General features: G+C 34.1%; 4 protein-coding genes and 1 pseudogene across 4 annotated transcripts; all 5 read left to right on the forward strand.

Annotated features, from left to right (window-relative positions):
- The first annotated feature begins 3,472 nt into the window (after window positions 1-3,472).
- On the forward strand, window positions 3,473-5,082 carry LOC114736896 (cytochrome P450 89A2-like). The gene has a single exon (XM_028924781.1). The coding sequence runs from the start codon at window positions 3,473-3,475 to the stop codon at window positions 5,012-5,014; it is 1,542 nt and encodes a 513-aa protein (XP_028780614.1). The 3' UTR covers window positions 5,015-5,082.
- On the forward strand, window positions 3,627-16,456 carry LOC114736897 (cytochrome P450 89A2-like). The gene is made up of 3 exons (XM_028924782.1): window positions 3,627-3,640; window positions 10,814-10,819; window positions 14,487-16,456. Exon 3 carries the CDS (start codon window positions 14,512-14,514, stop codon window positions 16,048-16,050), a length of 1,539 nt encoding a protein of 512 aa, XP_028780615.1. The 5' UTR covers window positions 3,627-3,640; window positions 10,814-10,819; window positions 14,487-14,511; the 3' UTR covers window positions 16,051-16,456.
- Window positions 16,457-16,614: 158 nt separating this feature from the next.
- LOC114736894 (cytochrome P450 89A2-like) lies at window positions 16,615-18,500 on the forward strand. The gene has a single exon (XM_028924778.1). The coding sequence runs from the start codon at window positions 16,717-16,719 to the stop codon at window positions 18,301-18,303; it is 1,587 nt and encodes a 528-aa protein (XP_028780611.1). The 5' UTR covers window positions 16,615-16,716; the 3' UTR covers window positions 18,304-18,500.
- Window positions 18,501-20,717: 2,217 nt separating this feature from the next.
- LOC114736899 (cytochrome P450 89A2-like) lies at window positions 20,718-22,559 on the forward strand. Its single transcript, XM_028924783.1, has one exon. It carries the CDS (start codon window positions 20,790-20,792, stop codon window positions 22,335-22,337), a length of 1,548 nt encoding a protein of 515 aa, XP_028780616.1. The 5' UTR covers window positions 20,718-20,789; the 3' UTR covers window positions 22,338-22,559.
- A 3,862-nt stretch (window positions 22,560-26,421) lies between these two features.
- Window positions 26,422-27,719, forward strand: LOC114736898 (cytochrome P450 89A2-like; annotated as a pseudogene).
- Window positions 27,720-27,724: the final 5 nt, after the last annotated feature.

The following is a 27,724-nucleotide window of genomic DNA, read 5'->3' on the forward strand; positions in this document are numbered from 1 at the left end:
ATCTATTCTTCACAGAATCTATTCTCTAGAATCACTTTTTTAAACTACGATTTAGTTTCATCCAAACACACCCTTAGTCGACAAAACCTAGCCCCCTTGAAGAATGCAGGGCTTTGATTCTGTTGTTTTTGGGACGCTATTTTTAAGAACTGGACTTTTTTTTGTACAAAAGAATTGGACTCAAAGTTGGGCCTTGTAATTTTATTTTGTCCCACATTTATGATCTGTTTTATTTTACAATTGGGCTTTACTGATCTAGCCCGTTTTGCATATATATAATAAAGGATCCATATTGAGCCGATTATTGCATTGGGCACCAATTATTGGTATGATGTCGAGAATTAGTTAAAAGAACCTATTGAGCACATTTAGTGATTGGATTAACTAGGCCATCTTACAGGGCTTTGAATTATTCTATGAGAATAAGAAACAGAGATATGCCCAGAGCTGACAGCATAAGTGTGAATGTCAGATCTTAAATACTTTTCTTATAAATGTATATATAATTACTGGACTCTATGTACTTTTCCTAGAAGAAGTCCAAATATTTGGCATTTACGGTGCATTTGATACGAGAAATATAGAAATGAGGAGAAATTTTTTTTTTAATAAGCTCGTTTTAAAAAATTAGAGAAGTGGGGCTATAAAATTTTGATAAAAAAATATAAGATAAAAGAATAAAAAAATTAATTAAAATATTTTAACCTCATTTTTTCAATTTTTTAAATTAAACTTATTAATATTTTTTCTCCTCTCTCCTCGATTTCCTTCGTGCCACTTAAGGATGCATCGTGCATGTCTCATTAAAGCGATCGAATGGCAGAAGAAAGAATAATTCAAGTAAATTAATACTGTCTATATGTAAAAAATACTTAATTAATTTAAATAGATTAAATATATTAGTTAGGTTAATTATTTGTAACAACTATACGAGTTAATTTTTTTAAAGTACTATTTTTAATCATGTCTTTTAAAGTATCATTTTTAATCATGTTCATCCTTAAATAGAAATTTCCTTACCAAGTGCAATAAAAATTAATATTTTACAAAATAAATTATAAATTTAAAAGAAAAATTGATATTTTATATTTAAAATTAAACTGGTCCCTCGACAAGTTGTTAGTTGTTATATTAAGAGCCGGGCAGTACTAAGATTTATTAAACATGAGGCGGCATAGGCTGAATAATTAGGCAAAGCATGACGTGTCATTCTTCAAACAATTCCACCGCCTTTTTTAAAAAAAAAAAAAAAAAATTCCACCGCCTTCGTTTTCCCTCATGTCAAGGAAACGCGAGTTGCAAGTGATTATCATTGCATTCAATCTTTGAACATCTTGTCTCTAATTAGTAATTACTCCTAGCAGAATTCAACCTAAACTCTTAATATAAAAGCTAGTTCACTAATTTAAGTTTATTAAAAAAATTAGTTGAATTAGTTATTTGTCATAAATAAGTATTGTTTTTCTTAAAATATCCTTACTAATTAAGTGTATTAGTTAGAACTACTATTATTATAAAAATTATTTTGAAAAAAAATGAATATATAGATGTGAAAGACAAAGTGGGCTGAGATCTTATATTTAGAATTAAAATAAAAATTAAACAAGTTCTTATATTAAAAATGAGGGGCAGTATTAGATTTCAGCTACCAGAGAGTAGAGAGGGATATTACAAGATTTCCAAAATCCTTAGGGTTTTTCGGCCAACTCCAAATTCCTTAGTTTAATTGTAGGATTTTCGTAACTTCTCTGTCTTATGTTATATACACGCACGTTATATATATATATATATATATATATATATATATAATGTAACTAAATAGATATTATTATCTCCTATTCTTAATATAAGAGCTAATTATGGGTTGAATTTAGTTTTAAATCTAAGACCTCAATCAACTTTGTCTCCTATCTTTTCTCAAAATATCCATATAATTGATTACAAGAGGTTTCCACTAAAAGATAATTCTAATAATCCAATACACATGATTAAAAATAATAGTTTAGGAGACTAACACATATTTGTGAAAAACAATTAATTTAATTAATTTTCTTAATATCATCAAATGATTATCTACCTCTTATATTAAGAACTAGAGGTAGTTTTAATTATTATTTATAAAGCACCATTCAATTTGTCTAGACTCACAAAAAGAAGGAGCTAAATGCAATTTTATCTTCGATCTTATTTTTCAGTTGTGCCCAGCATCTCGATCTTCTTAGTAATGTAATTTTACTCATAATCTTTTTATTTTGGCACGATCATGTTAATTATGGCTCAAGTGCTCAACGCCATTGCGACCTTCACACAGATCATCAGCCCCGTCGCCTACGACGGCGGGGAGATCAGTACCCCATAGCTGCCGGTAAGAAGTCTCTTTTATTGTCACTTCTCATCCAAAAGGTAGGTCGATATTTTCGAAGTCCAGTTAAATCACAAGTCCTAATTTCATACTGATGCCATCTGCGAGGTAACTATTAGAGAATAAATAATCAGATAGTGAAAGATGCTATTAGAAGAATTGTGAAAGTTAATCAGGCGAGTCCAGCTATAAAAGCACATACAAGTAGTGGAGAGCTTAAACAAAGCATTAACTCCTGTAATAATTATAATATCTCATTTATAATTTATAAATAAAATTTTATAATTAAGATTATAAGTACAAGTAGTAATACAAAAGTTTTAAAAATGTACAGCTACATGTTTAGAAAATTTAGTGATTGTGTAATTAATAATGTTCGGTATGCGTCTTATCTTGGTCCAACCGATGACTCAGCATGTTAGGGTAGCTTTAGTTGTCAATTTCGATGAAATTATGAATGCAGCTTATGACATGGTACTATAACTAACATTATTTGTTGTTTATATTTGGTGATACGTGGAATCATAATTTGATTGAACCCTTTTTCAAAATTCTTATTTTTGAAATCTATTTCATAATTTTAATTTCGTGCAAAAAAATTACTATAATTCATAAGAAAAGAGGTTTAATTTTTATAATTCCATAAATTTAAAAAAATTATTTTATTTAGTAATGATTCAAACTATTCTTGAAAAACTAACACAATGCCAACTTCCGAAAAAAAGTATTAGAATTTATTTAAAATGATTAATTATTTTTTTGGTTTCAAAATACCATGAGCATGAGGAGAAAAGTCTTTGCGTCCAAGGAGGACCAGTTTATTTACATTTCCAATTATTTATAGGGAGTGTTTGGATAGAAACCAAACCATGGTTTCAGAAGTGCTTTTACGAATTACGAAGTAAATATGTGGAGGAGGTTACCTCGTTTTGCGGAAAAGTGCTTCTGAAACCACGGTTTCAGAGCACCCAAACAGGCCTATAAGCACAAGGAAAAAAATTCTGTCCTCAGTAATTAGAAGCGGTGAAGATATCCATATGGAGTCAGGTACAAAATAAAGAAGGAAGAGCATGCTTCATCGTGATCTGGTCTGAAACATCCACAACAATCATGGAGGCATGGGTCATCGTCCTCGTCTCTCTCTTTCTCTGCCTTTTCTTGAAGCCATTTCTCACTCTTCTCTTTCCCTCACTACTGTTCAATAAATCTCATCGTCTTCCTCCGGGTCCTCTTCCAATTCTCGGAACTCTGCTATTTCTTTCCGTATCTTTGAAGAAACTCGAGCCTCTTGTTCTTCGTCTTCATGCCAAGTACGGCCCCATCATTACCTTCCCCGTCGGCTTCTTTCCTGCTATTTTCATCGCCGACGGATCCCTCGCCTACCAAGCCCTTGTTCAAAACGGCGCAGTCTTCAGTGACCGTCCCGATGCCCTGGCCACTGGCAAGATCATCAACGCTCACCAACACAACATCACCTCCTCCCGCTACGGCCCAACCTGGCGTGCCCTCCGCCTTAACCTCACCTCCGAGATCCTCCACCCGGCCCGGATCAAATCCTTCTGCAGCACTCGGAGGTGGGTGGCCGACATGCTCGTTCAAAACCTTAGGGCTCATCATGATTCCTCCGATCGCATCAAACTCAGGGACCATATTCAGCACGCGATCTTCAGCTTGTTAGCTTTCATGTGTTTCGGTGAGAAGCTATCCGACAAGCAAATCGACGAGATGGAACATGTTCAGCGTACTATTCTTTCGAGGTACAACAGATTCGTCATGCTGAATTTCTGGCCAAGAATGTCCAAGATACTGCTGCGAAGGCGATGGGATGAGTTCATGCAACTACGGAAGAACCAGGCCGACGTGATGGTTCCTCTGATCAGAGCGAGAAAGAGAGTCAAGGAAGAGAGACTGAGCAAAGCCAAAGAGGTTCATAAAGGCGAAGTCGTATACGTGGATACTCTGCTGGATTTAGAGTGGCCTGAGGAGAAGCGAAAGCTTGAAGAAGACGAAATCGTCAATTTGATTTCGGAGTTTCTGACTGCTGGAACAGACACCACAGCCACATCACTGGAATGGATCATGGCCAACTTGGTGAAGTACCCGCAGCTCCAACAGCGCCTCTACGACGAAATCAAATCTGTGATGGGAGACTCAAAGGAAAGGATGGTGAATGAAGCTTATTTAGGCAAGCTTCCGTATCTGAAGGCCGTGATCCTGGAGGGCTTGAGGCGTCACCCTCCCGGTCGAGTTCTGATCCCACACTCTGTGACGAAGGACGTGGTTCTGAATGATCACCTGGTGCCCAAGAACGGAACTGTGAATTTCATGGTGGCCCAAATGGGTTGGGATCCGAAGGTGTGGGAGGACCCAATGGAGTTCAAGCCAGAGAGATTCCTGAACAGCGAGAAGAATGAGGTGGAGGCGTTTGATTTCACAGGGACGAAGGAGATAAAGATGATGCCGTTTGGAGCGGGAAGGAGGATGTGCCCAGGAAACAACTTGGCCATACTTCATATGGAATATTTTGTGGCCAATCTGATTTGGAATTTCGAGTGGAAATCCCCAGACGGAGATGTTGATTTGTCTGAGAAACAGGAATTCACTATGATGATGAAAACTCCATTGCTCGTCTCTCTATCCCCAAGATTTTAGGACCCGGTAGGTTTTCTGCAAATCACCATATAAAGTATGAACACCATGCATTTTGATTTTTAGATCATTAAAGTAACGAAATGTACTTAAGAGTACAAATTGTTCTATATTTAAAAGCAATTTATGGCTTGCTAGAGTTAATTAGTCTTCAAATATAATATCCTTTTGTGATAGGGAATAAAGAAGTCATGTTTGTGAACTGTACCATTGTACGATTTTCTTTTAGTATTTCCATATTGGAATTTTTTGATATATAATTTTAAGAGAAAATTGTTAAAAAAGACTTTAGAATTGTAAAAATGTAGATAGGGACCCTTGACAACTTCACTTTGGGTTTTGACAAGAATAATATGCCCTGAAGTTGTCAAAACCCAAAGTAAAGTTGTCAATGGTCCCTATCTGTGTTTTTGCAATTCCTATGTCTTTTTTTATAATTTCTCCTAATCTTAATTGTATTAAACAGAATATAATTGGAATTAGAAATTTCTCCTCTGTATGATATATGGGCTAAAAAATTTGATTAGATTTTAAATTCTAATAAATTGTATTATTTAAGATATCTCAAGATTTACTTGTTATAGGAATATGTTTTTTTATTCATTCAAATTGGATTTGAATTAGAAATGTGGAATTTAGGAAAAAATATGAAAATTTAAATTTATTTATTTATTTTTATTTAAGCCCCCAATTGACATATTATTTAATTATGATGCTTTTCATTTAATTCAATATATTCAAATCTCAATTAAGATATTATCTAAATTCAAAATTAATTATTAATTTCTTTATTTGAACCTCCAATTAAAATCTCATTTAATCATGATACTCCTTATTTCATTCAATATACCCAAATCTTAATCAAAATATTATTCAAATCTTATTAGTTGAATATATTCAAATATCATAATATCATACCCAACCCATTTTTGAACGAATCGGGTATTACAAGTTTTTAAGAATATGGTTGATGATTTGCAGAAATTTAATAAAATAATTGTCATTGCAAATACATTTTTTGTCATTTGTTATTTAATATTTGTCATTGTAAGTTCAAAATTTGTTAATAAACTTTTTGATATAAGGGCATTTTAGTCATTTAATTGTATTTGTAAAATGCCATATCAAGTAACACTTCCTTTTCTGTCACTTTTAGCTTGAATTGGTATATGATAATTTAAGGGTTCTTTTTATAAAATTTTGCCTATTTATAATTAGTAAGGGAGGCTAAACGGAAAAAAATTAGGGAAAATGACAAATAAAGATCTCTGAATTACTAAAATTACAAAAAGATCACCTGAATAAGTCAAATTGCTAAGAAGGACCCGGTCTCAAATTATAATTATGAAATCAGGCTGAAAAGACAGAAATGCCTTTATTTTCTTTCTTCCATCACCCCATCTCTTTCTCTTTCCTTCTTCTCTTTTCCTCCGTCTTGTCCTTCTCTCCCTCTTCATCTCCCTCCCTCTCTTCTTCCTTCTATTCCTCTCCTTCTAAAAGATATTCATCTCCCGCCTATGCATTTATCAATATGATTAAGGTTGTGGCTATTCCCACCAATCTTTATTACAAAAAAGATGGTGACCCATCATTAATGCTAGTTGATGACTTTCAACTTTCATTTCCAGATATGTTTTTGATATAGTGTTGTTCGACTGTCAAGAATACTGTCTTCTTTTTGTTTCTTGTATGTGGGAATCGATAATCTCCTCATTTGATTTAGAGTTGTTAGTTACTGTCAAAACACCTCTGGTTTTTTGTTATTTGACTTACTATTGTTGTAATTTTACTTAGTAGTGTTGTAACTATAGATTGGTTAGTTTGATCATAGCAACATGGCATGACAATCTGAAAATGTTGTATTTTGTTTATAGGTAGAGCAATATTAACATTTAGTATTTATAATTGTAAATGGTATCAATGTAGATCCATTTAATGTTCTGAAATTCATGACAAACCTCCTCACTGACTTATGATTTCACTTACCATAGTTGTTATTTGAGTTTCCACTCTTGTTAATTGATTTTCACAATTTGTCATTCGCCTTACTCAACTTATCATAAATTACATATCAAAACTTGTCATTTGCTAAAGAAATATGAAAATTCTGTCATTTGAAAAGAGAAAATTAAATTTTTATGACTTGCTCATCAGAAGTTGTTATTCATCTTACTCAACTTGTCATTCACCAAGGATGTTTAGTAAGATGTATGACAACTTCTGATAAGCAACTCATAGGAATTTAAGATTCTACATTAAAATGACAATTTGCACAATTCCTTAATAAATGACAAGTTTAGTAAGACGAATGACAACTTCTGATAAGCATTTCATATGAATTTAATTTTCTGTTTTCAAGTGACAATTTCTAGATTTATTTAACAGATGACAAGTTCTGATAAGCAATTTATGACAAGTTTAGTTAGGCAAATAACAATTTTAGCAAGGCAAATGACAACTTCTGATAAGCATTTCATACGAATTTAATTTTTTTTGTTCAAATGATAGAATTTTTAGATTTCTTTAATAGATGACAAGTTTAGTAAGGCAAATGATAGAATTTTTGTGTTTCTGTCATTGCATTTCTGTCACCACGTTTCTAATTAAGTGGATAACATTAAATAGCTCTACAATGTTACAATATAGAACTGATTAACAAAAAATGTTAACATTGCTCTACACAATATAAAAAGACCATAATTATCAGATTGTCATGTGTTTCTATCACTGCATTGTTGTCATAATAGTTAAAATTCTGCATTAACAACACTAGCAAGCGAAATTACAACAATGGTGATCATTATATTCCCTCTAATATATTCAACTTCCCCTTCATCCTTGCTTCAAAATATCCACCAACGTGGATGTAATTTAACAAATTCTATGTTTCTGTTACTGCATTTCTATCATCACAATAATGGTGATCGTTACATTCCCTTCAACACATTTATTTCTAGATTTCTTTGGCGAATGACAAGTTGAGTAAGATGAATGACAAGTTTAGTAAGGCGAATGACAACTTCTAATAAGAAATTTATAAAAATTTAATTTTCTCTTTTCAAATGACAGAATTTTCATATTTCTTTAGCAGATGACAAGTTCTGATTTGTAATTTATGACAAGTTGAGTAAGGCGAATGACAAGTTGTGAAAATCAATTGACAAAAGTAGAAAGCCAAATAACAACTGTGGTAAGTGAAATAATAAATATGTGAGGAGGTCTGTCATAAATTTCAGAACATTACATGGATTTACATTGATACCATTTACAACTATAAATACTAAATGTTAACATTGCTCTGCCCATAAACAAAACACCAACATTTTCAGATTGTCATGCTATGTTGCTGTGATCAAACTAACCAATTTGTAGTTACAACACTACTAAGTAAAATTACAACAATATTAAGTCAAATAACAAAAAACCAGAGGTGTTTTAACAGCAACCGGCAACTCTAAATCAAATGAGGAGATTATCGATTCCCAAATACAAGTAAACAAAAAGAAGACAGTATTCAACCACACCATCTTCAAAATCTGTAAAATATTCAAACCAACGAACCCTGTAGCTTCCATCAACAGCTTAGAGAACTCAGCCTTCTTCTTCTTTGCTAACAGAGAAAATGATCCATAAGGTTGACCGCCGTTGTTCAACAAAAAGGTCGCAATCACTCCCTATTTCAGAATTGTAGAAAACTGTCCCAAATCTTCCATTCCACTGTCACTGACCACCTTCCTATCTTCACCCTCCGATATCCTACGCAAGGAGCTGCGAAAGCCCTCTTCGCCCCTCACTACACGATTCGCCATGGAGGAGACCCAAAGAAAACGCCGCTTCTGTTAGAATCAATCTCACCCAAGAGGGGGGTGAATTGGGTGAGTTACAAAAATTTTAAAATTACAACGAGACAGTATTGAAAACAGAGAGTCAGAGTCAGGAGAGATTTCACCGCAGAGGGAAGACACAAGATTTATACTGGTTCGGTCTTAACCACTTGACCTACGTCCAGTCCTCAGAACACTTCTGAGTATTTCACTATCTTCCAAGATCGACAGGGCTCTTGGTGCCTCGGTACAGTAATTGAATCGCTCAATCACTCCCCCTTACTCCCGTAAGGATACAGGCCCTCTCAAGAGTCCACACTCTTGAGTATCACTCAATAGTAATTAATGAAGAGTAGTTATCGACTCTCTTACAGAGTGAATTTAATGATGAACACTGACGCTCAGTAGTATTGAGGAAAACAGAGTATTGAATGCTAGGCTTAATAATCACAGGTGGTAGTTCCGCTATTCAATCCCTTCATTAATGCTTCTTCGCGCCTTTTATAGTTGAGATCGTTAAGTAGCCGTTAGATGGAAGAGCTTCTAGCCGTTGTGACTCCGTTTGCGTGTTTCGCCGGTTTCAACGGTTCCGCCATTAATGAGTCTGAGCTTCTGACACTGTAGGTTGTAGTTTACGTAATCCCGTTGAAGAGCCGTTGCAGTCTTTCTTAGTGATCTGTATATTTTAAACTTTGAACAAGTAAAAGATTTGCGATGTATGCTTTGGTCATGAACTAAGAAGAAAAATGAATCGATTATACAATGATTCTAGATGAAATAATTTATCTGTAAAAATATCAGAAAGAGATCTTGGACATGCTTAATCGAAGTGGTGATCGATTACTTGTTGATCGATCAGGTTATCGATAAACTGAGGGAAAGCTTTTGAATTAGTTCAACATGATTATCGATCAAGTGTTAGATCATTGATTTTAAGAATTATCATAGTAAATGAAAATTGTTCCATGATCGAACAAGTGATCGAGCACTTGTTGATCGAACATATTATCGATAATTCAAATGTTACAGAAATGAAACTTCAGTCATTGATGATCGAACAACTTATCGATAAATGGATGATGGATAAGGTTATCGATAAACCATGAGTATGAATATATTCAGCGAAAGACACAGACTATCTGAAATGATCGAACAGGTGATCGATCAATGAATATTCGAACAAGTGATCGATAAAGTGAGAAAAGAAATTTAATCCTGTAAGGTAAAGAAACTGATTATTGATCACGTTTTGTGAAAACATGAGTTTCAGGAAATTGGATGATCGATCATATTATCGAAAAGTCAATGATCGATTAGGTGATCGAAAAAATGGTTCAACATAAGTTAATGCGAAGATAGCAATCTTTAGACTCTTTATCGATCAAGTTATGTGAAAAGATATTATGCAGACAAGTTAAATTATCGATAATGTTATCGATAATTTGGTTGCAGAAAAACTAAATATGAGCAGATAAAAACATTGATTATCGATCATGTGATCGATAACTTTCTGATCGATAATGTTATCGATTCAGCAGTTATGATGGCTTCCTGCATCCAGAGAGTTAGAGCATAATGTTCGATTATGTGTTCGATAAATAAATGATCGAAAATATGATGGATAACAAAATTAATATACAGAACGAGTAGAGTGTTACCTTTTATCGAATTCGTTATTGATAACTGATTTATCGATCATGTGATCGATAAATGCACTTCAGATTTGGTTCTCTTTATGAGTAACTCGATTGTTTATCTGATGTTATCGATCAGGTGATCGATAATTAACGGTAACCTTGTGTGATTTCCATGTTAGCGATAATCGATCATTTTATCAATTAACCATTTATCGGATAGTTCTTCGATCAAAATACCTACTATAAAACTGATTTACACCTGAACAATTATCTGTAACCTTAGCGATAAACGTTTGATCGATCAGATGATCGATCAACATACTTAACTCAATTAATCTAACTTTGTTATCATCAAAACTATAATCCTAACAGCTTCGACCTAAGGAAGAAAGAGAAAGAAGAAGAGAGGGAGAGGAAGTCCGAAGAGAAGAAGGAAAAAAGAGGTCTCTTGCCAGTTTATGCCTTCATTATTGAATCTGAATAACTAAAGGGTATTTTAGTCTTTTAGGTATGATTTGCTAATTGCAATTTGAGATCAGGTCCCTCTTGGTAATTTGACTTATTCAGATGACTTTTTTGTAATTTTGGTAATTCAGGAGTCTGTATTTGTCATTTTTCCAAAAAAATTAGTGTTTTGAGTAAAACATGTTATATTATGAAACATGTTGAAAGTCTTTTTTATAATAATAATTGAATTGGAGGGAGTATACAATTAAGAATGCAAGAATTAAAATATGAATGTATGCGTGATATGACGTATGGCCAATGTACACACGTAAGATGAATCCTTCCAAAATGAAATTGCATCCCTTGCATTTTCTTTATTAATTTTATTCAGCTCTCTCTTAATCCCTCTCTGCACCATAAATATAGTTATTAATATCAAGAATATTGTTGACACACATATTAATTGTTTCGTAGTTTTTTAAAGTGATTTGTAAATATAGGACCATAAAATATTTTTAAAAGGCCATGATAAGTAGGAACAGGGAGTCCCCTTCCAAAAAAAAATACAAAGAAAAATATATATCTTTGGATATTTTTCACGGAAAAAATAATTTAAATGTTTTTCTTTTTTCTTTTATAACTAGACAATTTTTTCGGTAGATAACTACAAAGGAAAGGATCCTCTATTTTTTTACAAAAAGAAAAGTTTAGATAAGATAGATTTCAGAGGCTGAATAAGACTAGTACATACCTCTAATCTATAAACTTACAAGTCATGAGTGGATTTCTGACCAAATCCATCAACACTTGATAGTCTAAAAGATCTTCTAACAAAGTGATACGAAGTCACTTGATAGAAAGCCCGGAACGATAACACACGGCAAACAATGTATTGTCAGATCCAACGCAAGGCCCATTATCATGCCAGCCATAGCCTGGTCGTGTTTATTTTGGGCTCAACAGCACTTAACCACTACTCCTTCTGTTTTTTATTATAAGGTCTAATTTTTTTAAATAGGTTTATTTTTTTATAAGATCTTTTTTGAATTTGTCTGAGTATTTAATACATCATTAACTATTTTACCTCTCATTTAATGTATTTCACACATTTTCTTTTTTCATTTATTTGATTATTACTCTCTCACATTTACCCATTTATATATAGGGATATATTTAAAAAAAATACATTTATTACATATTAATTGTTTTTAATTAATTTTAACTATTTTCTTAAACTGGATAATTCAGTTAAAAAGATCTTATAATAAGGGACGGAGGGAGTACCATGTTAAAACCCTTCTGACATATTTATTTTGTAAATCATAAACTAAAATAGCATTATCAACAAAAGATGCTTGGAGCCATCCCTAAAACAGTTCGCCAAGTAAAGTAGCGAGACAACGAACGGTCTTCCATTATGTTGTATCCAAACTCTGAGGGAGGGAGGGCACCATAAATAGAAGTCGCACAATATAGAGGCCTCCATTGAGTGAGATCAAATTCTGAGACATAGCAATAAGATCGAACATATAATTAAGAGATTGAACCTTGGAGGCATGGACAAGACTGTTGTATTGTAAAAGAACACATACACAGAATACAGATAATGCTTTTTACAAATTAAAGCTCTAACTTCCACTGACCGCAACAAGGCAGAATCATTTTCATTTTCCTCCTCATGAATTTAAACGTTTTTCATTCGTACAAGTCATTAATAGAATATACAATAAAGAGTTAAAAAAATCCATCCAGATTTCTTTTTTCTTTTTTTTGGTTTTACTCATAATTTAATTGAATTTGTGGATAACAAGAAAGTTGACTTGGAGGAGTCAGGAGGGAGAAATGCAAGGAAATGGTGGTATTTCAGGGATATTTATTTTATTTCAGTTGAAGCTTCCACCGGGTCAGGCCTCCATGTTAGTGTTACTCTTATTATATTACCTCCAATCTTAATTATAAAACCTTATTTGTAAGTTATAAATGGGGTTTTATAATTAAAATTAGAGGTAGTATCTTTTTTTTTTTTTTCTCTTTTGCCAGTACTCTTATTATATTTTACACTACTAATTTCCAAAAAAAATTATTTGCGTGATTTTTCTTGCTTTCAAATGTTCTAGAAACATTATTGGTCTGATTTTACCTTTTCCCTTGTGATTATTGACCAAAATACATGTTAAGGAGAATTGTAACGAGGTGTGGAAAAAATTATCAATAAACTCTAATGACAAGCGAGTAGTTATGATTTATTATTTTAAAATTTATTATCATAGGCTGCTATATTATAATAATTCTCCCTATTTCTTAATGTCATTTTATTCATTCTTTATCAATTGATGAAGCTGAATGGGGCCCTGATAGAGTTCTAGATAAAACTGAACTTTGAGTCTTTGACCCGACTCATCCACGTGGAATGAAGCAGATATATTTAAATTATACGAGTAGTTAATTAATTTCTTCAAATTTTATATTTATATTCCATATCCATTTGTATTTTTCATGAAATCTTATACACGCCACATTAATGTATTAAAATCCTGTTTACATGCTCATTATTTGTTACATGTAATGCACAAAAACAATTATAACAAACTGTTATATTTATTTTAATAAAAATTAAATAGGTATATGATTTATTAAAAAATTAATGAATTTACTTGTTATTATAATTTTAATGGAATGATGAAACAATTGATAATTACGTTTACGACCATGCCATTGCGCAGCCCCGGTTGCCCCTTTCCCAAGGAAAGAGACAAAACAAGAGTCATACTCATTCATTTCCCATCCCACTGCCCCGACTTGGAAGAAAACTCAAACTTCTGACGCTTTCTCTCACTAATTTTAATACTTCCACTCTCCCACTATACAACAATTTAATAAATGTAATTTCTTTTTTTTAAATCTTATACTTCCTCTAATTTTAAATATAAGTGCTAATAAGATTATTTATTTTGATTATAAATATAAAATTTCATATTTTTTAAAAAAATATTGGTCTATTAATTATGAGTATAAAATGAATTTTTCCAATAAAATTATTTTCAATATAAATCGTTATGAGAGTATTTCAAAGAATTGACTCATATAGTTTAAAAGGAAAATATTTACATCAAATTCTTCATTAATTAATTATCTAACTCATAAAAAATAATAAGTGAATTCAAGTATACATTTGATTTTTTAATTATATATAATATTTTATTTTTATTTTTTAATTTTAAAAAGTATGTTTTTAGTCATTTGATGCTAAAATTATCAGTGCTAAATGACAATTTGAACGCATTTTTTTTAAATTAAACTTAATATTTTATTAATATTTAAAATTTTAGTATCATTATTTTTTAATTAACGGTTTTAAGTTTAAAAGATTGAAAAAGTGATGAGACTAAATTAAAATTTTACGTAAAATCAAAGTGCTTGTGCAAAATTCCAGTAATAAAAAATGACTAATAGAATGAGAAACGCTGGCCAAAATGACCGGGACGCAGAGAAATTATGCACTCAACGTCAACGGACTGATATAAAAGGTCTAACCACCAGACAAATGTCTTCAAAGATATCAACTCTTGGTGGAGCTTCCCGGTAATCAATCATGGAGGTCTGGTTCATCTTCATCGTCCTCCTCTCTGTTTCTCTCTGCCTCTTGATCACACTTCTCTTTTCCTTACATTCCAAGACTTCCCGCCATCCTCCTCTCCCACCTGGTCCCCTTCGTGTTCCCATCATCGGCTCTGTTGTCTGGCTTCGCCGATCATTCACCGAGCTCCAACCCATTCTCCGAAGCCTTCACGCCAAGCATGGTCCCATCGTCACTCTCCCTATAGGCTCTCGTCCTTCTGTGTTTATCTCTGATAGATCCCTCGCCCACAAAGCCTTGATCCAAAACGGCGCCGTCTTCTCCGACCGCCCCAAGTCTCTCGCCACCAGCAAGGTCACCAACAGTAATCAACGCAGCGTTACCTCTGCCTTCTACGGCCCCACATGGCGCCTCCTCCGCCGGAATCTTGCCTCCGAGATGCTCCACGCCTCTCGGATCCAATCCTTCTCGGGCACCAGGAAGTGGGTCTTGCACGCGCTTCTCAACCGCCTCAGGTCTGATTCAGAATCAGGAAAGTCCATCAAGGTCATTGATCATCTTCAATATGCTATGTTCTGCTTACTAGTCTTCATGTGTTTCGGTGAGAAGCTAGACGATAAGCAGATTAACGATATAGAGTATGTTCAGAGGCGTTATCTTCTGAATTTTGACAGATTCTCCGTGCTTAACTTCTGGCCGAGACTCACCAAGATATTGTTGCATAAGCGTTGGGAAGAATTGCTGCAAATTCGGAAGGAACAGGAAGATGTTCTGGTTCCACTGATCAGAGCGAGAAAGAAAGCCAAGGAGGAAAACACTAATAAACCAGATGCTGAAGTTATAGTGCCATATGTGGATACCTTGTTGGATTTACAGTGGCCTGAGGAGAAGCGCAAGCTTGATGAAGGTGAGATAGTGTCTTTGTGTTCTGAGTTTATAAATGCAGGAACGGATACAACATCCACAGCACTGCAATGGATTATGGCGAATCTGGTGAAATACTCACATGTTCAACAGAGGGTTGTGGAAGAAATCAGAGAGGTGATGAGAGATAGAGAGGAAAAGGAAGTGAAAGAGGAAGACTTGAGTAAATTGCCATATCTGAAAGCTGTGGTCTTGGAAGGCTTAAGGCGTCACCCTCCTGCACATTTTGTGTTGCCTCATGCAGTATCAGAAGATGTAGTGTTCAACAATTATTTGGTGCCTAAAAATGGGACTGTCAACTTCATGGTGGCAGAGATGGGTTGGGACCCTAATGTGTGGGAGAGTCCTATGGAGTTCAAGCCGGAGAGATTCTTGAACAGTGAGAAAAATGGAGAAGCATTCGATATCACGGGGAAGAAAGAGATAAAGATGATGCCATTTGGGGTAGGAAGAAGAATGTGTCCTGGCTATAATCTAGCTATGCTGCTTTTGGAATATTTTGTGGCCAATTTGATCTGGACTTTTGAATGGAGAACTTCAAATGGAGCCGAAGTTGATCTGACAGAGAAAGAAGAATTCACTGTAGTGATGGAAAATCCATTACAAGTCTCTGTATCTCCTAGGGCTTGAGATCAATCAAGTTATGGCTTTCTGTGTTATAGAGGTGATTATATGGCTTTGTGTGTTATGCAGGTGATGAAGTCTGGGAACATGATCTCCGTGCTTTTATTCACGTAGAGACATCATTTTGTGGCACATGTACTATAAGACTAGGCCCAAGATAGTGGCTTTTTGGTTACTTCAGATTCAGTTTCCATATTGAACACTACCTCCGGTCCAAATTATAAGAACTTGTAATTTGTCTTATAATTAAAACCGGAAGTAGTAGCAAATCTGTCTGTGCTTACTTTTAGCGGTGTCGTTTGAAGCCTTATTTCAGCTATGGCTTATTATCTGTGTAGGAAAAAACAGAGGATATACAATCCCACATATATAATATGTGTATGAGAGATTATACATATATATACTAGTTCAACATCACCTTCCTCTCCTATGTGATATAAAATTTTCATTATCACTTTAATGTAATTATGGGTCCATTTTTGCATTTTGTTAACTAAGCAGCACAAGAAATTGTCTTCGTTGAAGTGTGTTGGCACTGTAAGCCACGACCACATATGAGACTTTGCTATATTTATCTTCGCACAAACGTGGTACAAAGCTTGGTCTAAGATTTCTCCGATTAAGGGCTAAAGCCAAAGCTTTTTACTGGTTCATGCTCTCCCAACCATAATCATGGGGTTGTGGTTGATCGTCTTTGCCACAATCTGTCTCTGTTTTTCCATTAGAGGTCTCTTGAATCTTGTCTCTCCTCCTCCTCCTTCTTCATCTTCTTCCTCTCTTCTCCCTCCTGGTCCTTTCCGGGTCCCCATCATCGGCAATCTCATATGGCTGAGCAGATCACTCAGCGAACTCGAACCCATTCTTCGAAAGCTTCATGCCAAATATGGACCCATCGTCACTCTCCCGATCGGCTCTCGTCCTGCTATATTCATCGCCGATCGGTCTATGGCCCACCAAGCCCTCATTCAAAACGGCCTCGTCTTCTCCGATCGTCCCAAGGCCCTCGCCACCGAGCAGATCCTCAACAGCGACCAACACAACATTATCTCTGCCTCCTACGGCCCCATATGGCGCCTCCTCCGTCGCAACCTCGCCTCCGAGATGCTTCACCCGGCTAGAATCAGATCGTTCTCGAGCATACGTAAATGGGTTTTAGATTTGCTTGTGACTCGGCTTAAAGCTGATTCAAAACCCAGCAATCCCGTTAGAGTGAAAGACCATATCCAATATGCTATGTTCTGCTTGCTCGTGTTCTTATGCTTCGGTGACAAATTAGACGACAAGCAAATCAAAGACATAGAACGCGTTCAAAGGAGTATACTTTTGAGTCTTAAGAGATTCAAAATGTTAAATTTCTGGCCAGCAATTACTCGAGTGTTGCTCCGCAACAAGTGGAAGAAGTTCTTGCAGATTAAGCAGGAGCAAAAAGATGTTTTGATTCCACTGATAAGAGCAAGGAAGAAACTGAAGGAAGAGAGATTAAACCAAGAACAAGCTGATGACGATGATGATAACGACAATGATGATAATAATGAGACAGATGAAAATATAGTGTCATATGTGGATACTTTGTTGGATTTGGAATGGCATGGGGAGAAAAGAAAGCTAAGTGAAGGTGAAATGGTTTCCATATGTTCAGAGTTTCTAAATGCAGGAACAGATGCAACATCTACCGCACTACAATGGACTTTGGCATGTTTAGTGAAGTACCCTCATATTCAACAAAAGCTTGTGGATGAAATAAGAGATGTATTGGGTGAGAGAGAGCACGAGGAAGTGAAAGAAGAAGATCTGAGCAAAATGCCGTATCTTAAAGCAGTGATCTTGGAGGGACTAAGACGCCACCCACCTTCACATTTTGTGTTGCCACATGCAGTGTCAAAGGACCTGGTCTTCAACAATTACTTGGTGCCCAAGAATGGATCTTTAAATTTTATGGTGGCAGAGATGGGGTGGGACCCAAAGGTGTGGGAGAATCCAATGGAGTTCAGGCCTGAGAGATTCCTGAGCACTGAGAAAAATGAGGGGGAAACATTTGATATCACAGGAAGCAAAGAGATAAAGATGATGCCTTTTGGTGTAGGAAGAAGAATGTGTCCAGGTTACCTATTGGCACTGCTTCATTTGGAATACTATGTGGCCAATCTTGTATGGAATTTTGAATGGAAAGCTTGTGACGATGTTGATTTGTCAGAGAAAGAAGAATTCACAACAGTAATGAAACATCCATTACAAGTTCGTTTGTGGCCGAGGTTTTAGATCTAGACATGTAAGAGGAACACATCAGATTCATCCTTTATACTGACACTGAATTAATGGTCCATGTAGGTGACTTATATGGATATTGTTCCCAAGTTTGTGGCTTTTACGTGAACTTCATAAAGCAAGTAGCTTGTGGAGTTTGTGTGAATATGAAATTTTGTAGCAATTTCTTCCTGTAGATCAAGGGATGAGATATATTCATCCATGAATGCGACATATGCACAGTTTATTAGTTTCTTTTTAATGAATGAATGGGCACAGTTTGATGTTATCTCATATTATGTTGCATTCCATTATAGACAGAGCAAACAGAGCAATGATGTTTTTATCAGAAGAAACGATTAAGATTATATTGCTAGCCTTGGTCAAAACCTCACACCAATTTTTAGCAGTACATAGTATGTGACTTTCATTACTCTAAGATAAGGATTTTGGTACTATACATATGAAATGTATAGATTACAAATTTGATAAATTACATCCAATTAACATGGCTATCATATCTGAAATATAAGAAATGACAAAAATGTTAAAAATGTTCTTTTAGTTTCCTGATATCTAAGAAAGAAATAGATGTTTAATCGTAAATTTTAGATTTTGATTTATTAATTCTAAAATGGAACGTATAAATCATCACAGAACAGAATGGGAAAAAGGAAAAATTTTACATTTTGTTTTTGAGATAAAAATTACAAAGGAAGAATTCTGAAATTTTAGAAAGTAACTTGTAAATTCTAAAGTCTTACTTCTTATAGAGACCAAATTGTTTCCTTTCTTTGGCTAATAGTAACAGATACTATTTTACATGGGCATTTTAAAGATATAACAATAATTCCACTTAAAATATCTCACCATCACTCATTTTTAGCAAATTAATTCAGTCATGTTTAAATGTTAATTTATTATTAATTAACACATTATATATACACATCATTTTCTACCTTCCACATCTATTTACAGATAAATTGGAAAAAGATATTGCAAGTGATGCATTGCTCTAAAAAAGGATGTACCAAATCCATTTTCCAAAAGAGTTCATTCTACTTTCATTCCAGCTGAATATTTGTTCCCCCAACTAGGAACTTGGTTCATGTACAAATATTTCAGTTTTAGGCTTTTGGCATCCTTTATTCAGACTTCATTTTTTACAGGTAACATCCTTTATTTAGAGAGTGTTTGGATATAAACCAAATTATAGTTTTAAAAATGCTTTTGTAATTTACAAAATAAATATATAGAAAAATTTACTTCGTTTTATAAAAAAGTGTTACTTAAGGGTGTGTTTGGTTGGAGGGGAGGGGAGGGAAAATGAGCCCCTCCTCTCATTTGGTTAAAATTTTTGGAAGGGAGGGGAGCTAAAATGTCCCCTCTCCTCCCCTCCCCTCCCCCATTTTGGCTCCCCTCCAAATTGGGGTTTTTGGAGGGGAGCCAAAATTTTGGACCATTATGCCCTTATGGTTTTTTTAATATTCCACTTCTACCCATAAAATATATTATTATAATATTTATTTCAAATAAAAAATATATATCCTAAGTAAAAAAATAAAAAATATATACATTATTATAATTAAAAATATATTATAAAATTATTTAAATAAAAAATTATAATATATAAAATTAATTGTTTTTTTATAAATATATTATTTATTAAATATATTTTAAAGCTGAAAAAAAGATAGCTTAAAGAAAATAAAATTTCATTTTTCTTAGAGCATATAAAATTTGTTAATTTGATTATTTTAAATATATTATTATATTAATTAGAATAAAAAATTACTATACCAATTTTTTAATACACATATTAACATGATAAGACTGAATTTTTATTAAATTATATAATTTAAATTAAGATGTAAATTAATTTATATAATATATCAATAAAAAACATAAACTAATATGTAAGGGTAAAATGGTAAATTGATTATTACTATCCCTCCCCTCCCCTCCTTGAACCAAACAAGGGATCATTAAATACCCTCCCTTCCCCTCCTTTTTAATCAAACCAAACAAGGTGAGGATAAAACCTCCCCTCTCCCTCCCTCCCCTCCCTCCCCTCAAACCAAACAGACCCTAAAAGTGTTTCTTAGAAGTATTTTTAAGAATTTCCAAACATTAAGCTCCACCTTCGGAAATGTCCAAAGAGTATAAATAATTTTCCTTTTTCTCCGAGTGCCTCACCAAAAAGTTTTTGACTTTTCGTAAAGTTCCAATCTTTATTGAGTCACGTGAGAGAAAATCAGTGAACTACAAAACAAAACATCAGTCATATAATAATCGGCATCTTGGACACCACGAAACAGGAAAGGGCCAAAGTCAAACTATCATGTGCCGTGTCCAATCCAATCCCTCCGGATCAATTATCGTCTCTCTGTAATTCTTTAGCCCGATCATCCCTTTAAATTTCCAATGATTTTTCGCATAACTGTTCTCATTCTTACTCATTACTACTTTATCTTCTTCCTCTTTGATTCTTAACCATAATCATGGAGGTCTGGTTCATCGTCCTCGTCTCTGTCTGTTTCTGCTTTGCCATCCGAGCCTTCTTCAATCTTCTTTCTCCCTCTCGCCCCACCCCTCTACCACCTGGTCCTCCTGGTATTCCCATCATTAGCAATATTCTTTTTCTGCGCAGATCGTTCTTAGAAGTCGAAGCGTTACTCCGAAATCTTCGTGCCAAATACGGTCCCATCTTCGCTCTTCCTGTTAGGTCTCGTCCGCTTATATTTGTAGCTGATCGATCTATCGCCCACCAAGCCCTCGTTCAAAACGGTGCTGTTTTCTCTGACCGTCCCAAGGCTCTTCCCATCAGTGAGGTTTTTAACTGCGAGCAACATGACATTAGCTCCGCCTTCTACGGCCCCACATGGCGCGTCCTCCGCCGCAACCTCACCTCCGAGATGCTTCACCCGACCCGGATTAAATCCTTTTCAGGTTCGCGTAAATGGGTTTTGGAAGTGCTTATTAATCGACTCAAATCTGATTCTGAATCGAGCAATTCTATTAAGGTGATTGACCATCTTCAATACGCTATGTTCTGTTTGCTGGTGTTCATGTGCTTCGGTGAAAAGTTAAACGAGAAGCAAATTAACGATATCGAGCATGTTCAACGACTTGTGCTTTTGAGCTTCAACAGATTCAGGGTGCTGAATTTCTGGCCAAGAATCACTCGCATATTGTTCCGCAAGCGGTGGCAGGAATTGTTCCAGACTCGGAAAGAACAGGAAAGTGTTCTGATTCCACTGATCAGAGCGAGGAAGAAAGCCAAGGAAGAGAGATTAACCAGAGCTGCAGAGGACAGTGATAACTCAGATCGAATTATTGTGCCTTACGTGGATACTTTGCTGGATTTGGAGTGGCCAGAGGAGAAGCGTAACCTGGAAGAATCTGAAATTGTTTCTGTAAGTTCAGAGTTCATAAATGCAGGTACAGATACAACAGCTACGGCGCTGCAATGGATTATGGCAAATTTAGTGAAATACCCACATATACAAGAGAGGCTTGTGGAGGAAATTAGAGGTGTGATGGGAGATAGAAAGGAGAAGGAAGTAAAAGAGGAGGATCTGAACAAATTACCTTATCTTAAAGCTGTGATTTTGGAGGGACTAAGGCGTCACCCACCCGCACATTTTGTTCTGCCACATGCAGTGAAAGAGGATGTGGTATTGAATGGTTTCTTGATACCCAAAAATGGAACTATAAATTTCTTAGTTGCAGAGATGGGATGGGACCCAACGGTGTGGGAGAATCCAATGGAATTTAAGCCAGAGAGATTCTTGAGCATGGAGAAGGATGGAGATGAAGTGTTTGATATTACGGGAAGCAAAGAGATAAAGATGATACCCTTTGGAGCAGGGAGAAGAATCTGTCCGGGCTATAATTTGGCAATGTTTCATTTGGAGTACTTTGTGGCCAATCTGGTTTGGAATTTTGAGTGGAAGGTTTCAAATGGTGATGTTGACTTATCTGAGAAACAGGTGTTCACTGTGATGATGAAGAATCCATTACAAGTTCACATATCTCCAAGAACTTGAACCTGGACGAGGAATTTCAAAGTTTCGCAAGAAAGTTGACCCCACTTCTGGGAAAGTTTGTATATATATACATAGCATGAGGTTTTGTAAATATTACCGTACAATTAAGTTTATAGTTACATATACTTTGCATATTAAGAACCTGTTAGTGTCACTTTCTCATCTTAATAAATTTACGAATTCAGAAAATTTCTGAGAATTAAGATGGTTGTTTCGAGCTCCTTTGCCTGTACCAAAATCTTGCCAATTTTTGATGGCAGCACATGACCATATTAATATAAACTGAGTAGACCATGATCCTTATCTTTCATGCAAACTTGGACAGTGTTTAAATGTACTCTTCTGACTTTTAAATGATACAAATTTTTTATAAATATTTTGATAATATTTAGTAAATCATATTTTTATATGTTTTCATTTCCTTTTTGCTTGGTTTTTTAATTAATGAATTGGGGCTAATTGAGATTAATTAGCTTCATTTTATTTTATAAGCCATTTTATACTTTATGGGATTTAATTGATAAATTATCCTTTTAATATGCATTGAATATTATCTTATTTTGTGCAAATTTTTAAAACAAATTACTAATGATCAATGACGGCAATTGATTGGACTTGAAATCCATTGTTGTCATAAAATTCTATTATTATTATTATTGATAAATTTATGTAAATAGGAATTAGGATGTTTAAAAGTAAGGAGAATTTTATTTTTTTAATATTAAAATATTAGGTTTAGAGGATTTGAGGAATTTTTTTATTTTATGATGTTAAAATTTTTTTTTATATTAAATATTAGGTCTAGGGGATTTTGCCGACACTAAAAAGGAGGATTAATTTTCATCCAAAAAAAAAGGGAGGAGTAACATAATGTTATCAAAAAAAATGTTAGGTTTATTTCTTCTTCTCTGCTCATTTTCAGCTGCAACTTTCCCCTTCATTCTTCCCGCGATTTTGCGTTTTTCTTCATTGAAGAGACGGGATTTTCAAATGTAAATTTCTGTAACTTTGAACTTTTTTTTTAACTATAAACTTAAAGTCTCATCACTGTGAATTTGAAAATAATTTTTATCGAACAAGGAGTGTTACAGTTAAAGTTTTTCAATAAGTGCGTTTCATAAGATTCGAACTTGTATTTTCTTCTTGATGGGGTGAGACAGTTACCATATCAACCAATAATTTATTGGTGTAGTTTTGAATTGTGATGCATTGAACTCTATTATAAAATTATATGCATACATGTAATGTAGATTAATAACTTAACAAGTAAATTTTAATTAAAAAAAAACAAGTTTACTTAAGTTTGTGACAAATACTCTCTATAATATTAATTAAGAGATTTGTTAACAAGTAGTTGTCTCAACAACAACACCACCTACCACGCTTAAATGGGATGATAGATTTGAGCGTAACATTAACATATTTATTCGCATAAATACATTTAATTGTATTATATTAAAAAATTGAACTTAATTGATAAGTTTCTTTTAATAAATTGAAAAGTGCTACCTCCGGAGCGGAGGTAGTAAATTTGACCTTAATTGACAAGTTTATAATCTAGAACCTTTTGGATAAAGTTTTCCTTAATAATTTAACAGACAAACATTAATGAAATAATAAGTTGATGATTTAAGCATTTGAAAAGTAAGCGATTTGAAAATTAAAATTAAATTTTTAACATATAAAATTTTGTATTGTATGATTAAAGAAACATTGGTGACTTAGTGCTAGTAGTTTAATATTCTTTTAGTGCGCGTTCAAATCCCACAACCACATTGAGCAACCAGTTACAGGGCTTTGGCGGCCGACGCCAATGGTCTGGCCACCAGCAAAACTAGTTGAGGATACATTTTTTAAAAAAAAAATTTTGGCCTTGTTATAGATTTTTTTTAATAAACAATGATATTTTGGTCATTTTTTTCATGCAAATTTATTTTGAATTTCATTCTAAGTTCCTACAAAAGATTTTAGAAAGTATATTAGTCCTCTTCAACTATTAAACTCCTTCCGTGGTCCTATTTTCCTAATGCTTGACCCCCAAACTTTGTGTTGTAGTTTTATTTCTATAACTTTATTTTAATTTATTTATATTTTATCAATTGTGTGATGATCTTCTAGAACTTTTCTAACTTGCTGTGACTCGGTTTATAATTATATTATTGTTTGCTGAAATTGAATGAAGTGGTAAACTGATAATACATATTCCTCTAGATGCTTTACTATTTAATGCGCCACCTTAAAAAAGTTGAAGAAAAAATTGACACCCGCTCTGTCTCTTTTTAAGGGAGAGATTTAAGACGTGAATCGATCAAAAAGTAAGTTCAAATTAGTTAAAGAAGAAAAATATACAAAAATTTTAAGTTTTTCTTAAATTTAGGAGAGATAAAGTATAAGGAAATTATAAAAATAAATTGAATAATACTTCAAAAAATGATATAATAAATATATCGTTAAAATATGCAAGGTTTAATTTGTACAATATTTTAATTTAGTTTTTTTTAATTTTAGAAAGTATACTTTTAATTCTCTAACCCTAAAATTATTAACAAAAATGATGGTATTGAGATCTTATATTTAATAAAATATTCTTAAATACCAACATATTCTCAAAACAGTTATAATTGTTACAAAAAAGCATTATTTAGACCTAGTGATTTTAGAGGTAAATTAACAAAAATATACTTTTAAAAATAAAAGGACCAAATTAAAATATTATACAAAGTTAAAATATCCAATATATCATTTAGCCTAAACATATTGAGTATTATAATAAGTGAATAATGAGAGAAAAACACAAAATTAATCAAGAAAAGTTGAGACGTTTTGCAAATACTCCTCCGGTCCTTAATATATGACTTAATTGTTGAGTTGATTTTGGTTCTAAATATAAGACATATTTCTCATATGTATCATTTTTTTTTTCTAAATTACTCCTATTGATACTCCTTTAACAATAATCAAGTAAGAGGGAGTAGTAAGATATTAAAGAAGATGATTATGATGTTTTAGGAAAAACATATTTTATTTCTTATAATTAACTAACTTACCTGACTTTTTTAATCTAATCAGATTAATTAAATAGGTCTCGTATTAAAGAACAGATGAGTATTAATTATAAACAGGGCTAAGCACATAAGGTAGACATACTAGTTGTGAAAGGAAAATCACATTCAGGAACCATGGTGAAAACATATTTGCACCCAAGATCCTGAGTTGGGGGAAACAAAAATTAGTATGCTGGCTGACACTATAGAAGCTTGGTGTTTAGTTGGAAATGTAAATCATATACAGAAATTTAGTCGTAAAGCTCAAATAATAAAACTAAAACTCTCTCAAATTAGAACTCTCCCATGCGAATATGGTGCTAGTGAGGTCCTTGCCTGTGATTTCCCCTAAGTTTGGGTAACATTTCAAACCATGGTTTTTGAGAAAAAAGTTGTCAAACAGGAGGTAAAATTGATAAACCATGGTTTGGGGCAAAATCATGGTTTTGGATTCAAAAACCATGATTTTGGATGGTTTCAAAAAAATGAATTCATTCTGCTTTTGACTCAAATTGGAGAGTATGATTATGTCTGTCAGAGTAGATTTCAACGATAATATGACTTTAATACCCCTCAATTATTTTTTATAAATATATTTAATCTTTATTTTATAAATATATATAAAAATATTAATTAATTATTAATTACATTATCTTATATGTCATTAATTATGTTGGTAAAAAATTATTAACAATTTTATTCCTTCAAATTAAAATCTATTATAAATCTATCTTTTATGTAATTATCATATTAATTTGTGCTTTTTAGTAATTAACACATATAAAAAGTACTTCTGATAACAGCTATCTGAACACTCTCACTTTATCAGAATTATTTCTTTACAAAATTTATTCTTCTAAAAATCTATTTTTCAGAAACTATTCTCTAAATCATAGTTTAGTTTTAGTCAAACACCCCCTGAGAGAAAATTCTTGAAGAAACACAGTAATTTATTTAATCGATAGCTTGGAGGTCACATAAAGATTCAAGTTGGACTAACTTGTTCTGTGCTCCAACCTCTCTAGATAACGTCACTAATTATGTTCCTCCCTTTAAATTTCCGGCATCTCACTGAGGTTTTCACTGAGGTTTTCCCACTTCATTACTCGTCCATCACCTTCTTCATTCCTAACCATGGAAGTCTGGTTCGTCCTCCTCGTCTCTCTCTGTCTCTGCCTGACCATTCAAGCTTTCTTCAATCTTCTTTCTTCCTCTCGCCCCCCACTCTTCTGCTACCACCTGGCCCTCCTCGTATTCCCATCACCAATCTTCTTTTTCTTCGCAGACCAATCTTAGAAATTGAATCTTTACTCCGAGATCTTCGTGCCAGATACGGTCCCATCTTCACTTTTCCTGTTAAGTCTCGTCCACTTATATATATCGCTGATCATTCTCTCGCCCACCAAGCCCTTGTTCAAAACGGCGCCATTTTCTCCGACCGCCCTGAGCCAGTTATCGCTACTAAGTTTTTCAGTTGTGTTCAGCATGACATTAACACCGCCTTCTACGGCCCCACATGGCGCGCCCTCCGCCGCAACTTCACCTCCGAGATGCTTCATCCGACCCGGATTAAATCCTTTTCAGGTTCTCGTAAATGGGTCCTGGACATTCTTATCACGGCTCGGTCAAGTCTGATGCTGGATCAAGCAATTCTATCAAGTTGATTGACCATCTTCAATACACTATGTTCTGCTTGATGGGTTTCATGTGCTTCGGTGAAAAGTTAGATGAGGAACAAATCAAAGATATCGACGATGTTTCAACGCCGTGTAATTATGAGCTTTAACAGATTCAGGGTGCTGGATTTCTGGCCAAGACTAACCAGCATACTGTTTTTCAAGAGGTGGCAGGAAATGTTGCAGACTAAGAAGGAACGGGAAAATCTTTTCATCCCACTGATCAGAGCGAGGAAGAAAGCCAAAGAAGAGAGAATGAACAGAGTGAAAAGCTCAGAGGAACTTGCTGTGCCTTACGTTGATACTTTGCTGGAATTGGAGTGGCCTGTGGAGAAACGTGAGCTTGAAGAATCTGAAATCGTAGCCATAAGTTCTGAGTTTCTAAGTGCCGGGATAGATACAATGGCGACGACATTGCATTGGATTATGGCAAATCTGGTGAAGATCCACATATACAAGAGAGGCTTGTGGAGGAAATTAGAGATGTGATCGGTGAAAGAAAGGAGAAGGAATTGAAAGAGGAGGATCTGAACAAATTATCATATCTTAAAGCTGTGATTTTGGAGGGACTAAGGCGCCATCCACCCGCACATTTTGTGATCCCACATGCAGTAACAGAGGATGTAGTGTTGAATGATTATTTGATACCTAAAAATGGAATTATAAA

The sequence above is a fragment of the Neltuma alba genome, unplaced genomic scaffold (assembly GCF_004799145.2).
Source record: "Neltuma alba isolate B1F8T4 unplaced genomic scaffold, ASM479914v2 tig00013382_pilon, whole genome shotgun sequence".
Taxonomy (NCBI): domain Eukaryota; kingdom Viridiplantae; phylum Streptophyta; class Magnoliopsida; order Fabales; family Fabaceae; genus Neltuma; species Neltuma alba.

Excerpts from the sequence above, each read along its gene's own strand:
- LOC114736896 (XM_028924781.1), top strand. The coding sequence starts at position 3,473 with ATGGAGGCATGGGTCATCGTCCTCGTCTCTCTCTTTCTCTGCCTTTTC.
- LOC114736897 (XM_028924782.1), top strand. The coding sequence starts at position 14,512 with ATGGAGGTCTGGTTCATCTTCATCGTCCTCCTCTCTGTTTCTCTCTGC.
- LOC114736894 (XM_028924778.1), top strand. The coding sequence starts at position 16,717 with ATGGGGTTGTGGTTGATCGTCTTTGCCACAATCTGTCTCTGTTTTTCC.
- LOC114736899 (XM_028924783.1), top strand. The coding sequence starts at position 20,790 with ATGGAGGTCTGGTTCATCGTCCTCGTCTCTGTCTGTTTCTGCTTTGCC.